The 4,634-nt window shown below is 43.7% G+C and overlaps 1 protein-coding gene across 1 annotated transcript in view; it reads right to left on the minus strand.

Annotated features, from left to right (window-relative positions):
* T265_02078 (hypothetical protein) overlaps positions 1 to 2,132 on the minus strand; it is a gene marked incomplete at both ends in the record, with an annotated part of 14,579 nt that extends 12,447 nt beyond the window's left edge. The window contains 3 exons of the mRNA XM_009166237.1: positions 1,686 to 1,849; positions 1,896 to 2,005; positions 2,054 to 2,132. Of these exons, the coding sequence (XP_009164501.1) occupies positions 1,686 to 1,849; positions 1,896 to 2,005; positions 2,054 to 2,132 (353 nt within the window). The remainder of the gene's footprint in view (positions 1 to 1,685; positions 1,850 to 1,895; positions 2,006 to 2,053) is intronic.
* Between the last annotated feature and the right edge of the window lie 2,502 nt (positions 2,133 to 4,634).

Below are 4,634 nucleotides of genomic sequence, written 5' to 3' on the forward strand. Positions count from 1 at the left end.
ATTCCGATTGAATCGTATATCTACATATATATATGTCTGAGGTAGTACAAAAGACATAGTAAAAGCGATTTTCGTTCGGATGATCTTGTTCTAATTCAGATGGAACAAATGAATTCTCCTATATCATCTTGAAAGAACTTAGAAACTGCTGTTCTAAACAGGTAAAACTATAGAAATGGCCGTGAAAACGCCCCCCGCTGCTTGGTGACAATGTGAGTGGTCAGTGATCTCCAGCTATTTACCACTGGCACTCTGCTTGAAGCCACTGACTCTATTCGCAGCTTCATTACGGAAAGGTAAACAGAAATCGGTCTACCTATAATGAAGTTGAATATGTTGTTGCCCCACTGCACCCCAAGTCCTCAGTTTCTTGTCAAACGTAATCTTTGTGAACAAAGAGACCAGATGTTAAGAAGATCACTGCCTAGTCCATTATGTGCAACATTTTTCGTTGATGTTGATCATTATTATCTGTTTTCTGTGTAGCTGAACAAAATGGTCCTTGAAACGTACATTGTATTGAGAGAAAACTTGGAGTGGACCGTGCACTCATTTCACCAGTTTGAAACAGAAATAGGACTTGTTTAATTGCTCAGCTGGAAAGATATGTTTAAACGACACTCTTCAGGAGGACCTAAACCTCTGGTGCTAGATAGTTCGAGGTATTTGCTACCGCGAGACTTTGCTGAGGAAAAGTTGAGTGTAATCGCGCAGCCTTTTAAAGCTTTCACTCTTTCAGGGTAAAACCGCACATATCGTATATCATATTAGTATCACCAACGCTACCTTTGGCATTGTGGATGTGTAATGTCCACTTTCAAAAGCGGTCCAGCAATTCCGCTGAACAACAAAGGCCAATCACTAGTATTAGCCTTATCCATGGTTGCTTACTCCTTCTGGCGCGTCTAGAATTCCTTCTTCTGCAACCTGCCAGGATGCCACTTGCATCCGGAAGCTGTGTTCTAAATGGTGGCCTGGTAACAGCAAAGGATTACTTGGAAACTCAGTCCGAACCCACCTGGTCGGCATAGACCATAGGCACATAGGCCACATAGGTACGGACATATACTCCGGAAACGACCGAATCCATCGCAGACTGCAAACAGACGAATTTAGCCATGACCCTCCAACTAAGCTGACCACGTGTTCAGAACATGATAAACGAACTCCAAAATGAAATGTCAGTTGGGATATCAAAGCAGTGCGTATGCGCTCGGGTACACGGAAACTTGAGTGAAACCGAGTGACTTTTTCTTACTTCACACTAGTTTGTTAGGTTTGTATATGCCTCCCGTTTCTCATACATGAACATGATTTGTTTTGGTCAGTCTGGAAACAAATTACAACCTATTCTGTGCTATTCACATATATGCTATATTCTGACGTTCGTTCGAAAAATGACAAGTTGGCTTTGCTCTCATGCCAGCCGAACAAAGAATATTATCAGCTGCATCCATGACCAAATACCCGTTTTCATCCTGCGCTACTAATAGTCTAACTGATTCCAAGTTTCATCCTCCTGCTCATCCTCCTTTTTGTCACCGTTGGCAGTAGTCGCTGCATAGCAAACCACGCGAAAGTCTAATATTTATAGGATAATCTCAAACATCCTGAGAGTTGCTCTGAGTGCGGATGTGTGAAGCCATTCTACCAGGGAGAAAAAATGGTCCAATCAGGATACTCACTTCATTTCGGCCATGTTTGAGCATAAGAAGAAGAATATTTCGCTTCCCACCACCGGCTCTTTTGTCAAAGCAAACGCTCTTTCGTAATCTGCGTCAATCATTCCAGCTGGTCTCACGCTAAGTGCTTTTGTCAGTTCACCATGGGCGAAAAAGGCTGCAACCACCTTGATCCCCAGATCAGCGAATTGCAAGGAAATATTCACTGCTTACCTTCAGATCCACTCCATGTATAGGCTTTCTGTAACCGGACTTGTGGAACCAGTAAAACCATCCGGATTGTTGCAGCTTGCAATACACGTTCTGCCACTTGGACTTCTGGGCTGAACGATGGCACGAAAGGCGAATTATTTCGGAATGGGGCGACTTACGCAACCACAGACTGAGGAGGCCCTCTTTGACCACCACCGAAGCTATCTGGCTGCCATTCCGCTCAAGAGAGAAGGGCATTTCTCCACACCTATTCTATGATGTCCAATGGGATAGTCTCTTTGTGAACATTCTGAAGTTTGGCTAGAAAGTGGAAGCAAGGATGTAATTTTTTGGTGAATAGAAGTCAATTAAGGTAGTTAACCCCACAGTCTAGTCAGAATTTATAAACACCCATCAGACGTATGTTGGTAACTATCACAAAAATAAGATTTAGGCTCAAAACCGAATAAGAAACTGTACCTAGTATAATGTAATGTTGTTCTCATGTCCCAGAAAACTCACCCACATGAACTCCTTCGTCTGAATCAGACACATGAGAGGACGTTGTGGGATCGTACAGGTGATCTTTCGATTAACATTGATTACCACTAATTACTGTTGGACCACACATCCGTTGGTGCATTCCTGACTAGTTCGAACGGCCACCTGACAACTGGACAATGCTTTCTGACTACTAAATAATAGTCGGAAAATTTTATTAATTAAAATGGCCTGTTAGACCAAAAATCAAACCTCATATTTGTAGAACCCACAGATTTTTTATTGTGAAATCAGCACAAAGATGTTCTTAGGCAAGAAATCCGACCGAATACAAGTGATAGGGAAACATCATCTGGATAATTATTCTATTGATGAATGGGTGGATTTTCATGCGCCTGAGCCATCATCAACTTCCGATACCCCGTGGAAGCCATATCAAAATTTAATTCGGCAAGTTTCGGCAACCTAGTGGAAAGCACTGTTAATTTATGCTTGCCAACTCAGGTTAAATTTCATAACTTCGAATCGGCTTTGACACCGAATTGGTGCACATTTATTCTGCAGCTTCTTTAGATGTGAAATATAACTTTGCTTTCAGTTTTTGACGACCCACTCAAAAGTCTAGCACCTAGCATAATAGCATTCTGTGACAAACAGTTGTGAACAGTGGATCACATCGCCGTCAATTATCGGGGGCGAGAGTCGGTCACCGCCTGCCACTCCTTCTGAATACCAGCGTGGACTCCGACCATGCACTTGTACGCTGCTGCTTTTCATTATGCTTTTCAGGTGCACGCAAAACGCGCACACCTAGCTTAGCGACTGAGAAGCTAGTGTACCCAGAAGTCAAACGAAGCTATCAGAACCAGGTCCTCAAATGCCTGCCGGACGGTACGGTGTCGGATATAAACGGCCACTGCGCAAAGGTATCCAAAGCGCTACTCAAAGCCAGAACGTCTGCTTTCGGTACCATCCAAACATTGGATTTCTGATAGGATAGTGTCTTCGCAGGAGACCTGGCGACAGATTCCACCTGGCCGCCACTACAACTCAACTTGGCACATCATCCGACGCCAGGTGAAACTGAGTGTCCGCACAGACCGAGAAGTTTGGTGGACTGGAAAAACCGAAGAATTGAAGGATGCAAAGAATGCTGGGAACGCGCGCAAGCTGTTCCACTTGATTTGTTCGACTGGTCCTCGTAAACCTCTTGCCAGTAATCAGGGACCAAAATGGCTCCCTGATATGCAGCAAAGTAGAACGTTTTGGATCGCTGGTGCCGCATACAATGGGTGTGGTTATAAAAAGAGCAGGTATAATGGGTTCATAAATTCTTCTCTAGTAAATTATGAGCCCTCTTCTTACTTGATAACCCGCAAAGACGTGAAACTCGTTGGCTGATTTTTCAGTTAAATGATAAAAAAACTCTGCTTTTCTGGTATTGCGACGTACCCGCTATATAATTCACCAACCACCACCATTGGTATGCACCCGGGTATGTGCTGCATGTCCCAACAGGAATCGAAAACTATATCTAGTCATTTAAGTTGTTTGATCAGCTTACCAAATACATGCAGTGGCAGCGTCAAGCTAAACAACCTGTGCGAAGTGACTCAGTGGTTAAAGCTCGAATTCACCGTCCGGAAGATCGGTGTTTCGAACCCGACCCCTGCATCTCAACTTCTCCTGTCTAGGCTTGGGCGATCTGGCAGAAGTTTTCGTGATTCCTTCAGTGCTATGTGCCGAAATGGTGTTACAGGTGTTACTGCTGTCTTTGAGGCGTGCAAAAATACCTATGCTGTGTGCCCTGACCGATCGCTTCTCAGCAATTCTTCATGTAATTTGTGTTTCTGCCACCAAGCTAAGGTTTTATAGTTAAGGTTGAATTGTGGGAGGACGTTACTTGGCGCAGTATATTTAGGTGATTTTCGGGACTTAAAAAAATTACATTGAGCCCACAAACAATGGGGTAATCAGAACTGAGCTGTCTGGATACCTTGGATAGCGCTGTCACCCAAATGAATCATCGCAGCCTGAATGACCTAGTTACTCATGTATCGCCTCGACTAATCCTATTTCAAGTCCACATGGTCACTGGTTATCCCCTTTATATCTAAGTCGCTATTATTCGTTGGTGTATAGCAGCTGAGTGCACTTAAATGGTGGATAAAGTTGAATAGCATGAGACATAACGACTCTGGTTGGAGCGATCTACTGAGGCATTTCATGGACGTCATGGTCGTCACAAACCCTAACGTG

Source organism: Opisthorchis viverrini (assembly GCF_000715545.1).
Source record: "Opisthorchis viverrini unplaced genomic scaffold opera_v5_24, whole genome shotgun sequence".
Lineage (NCBI taxonomy): Eukaryota > Metazoa > Platyhelminthes > Trematoda > Opisthorchiida > Opisthorchiidae > Opisthorchis > Opisthorchis viverrini.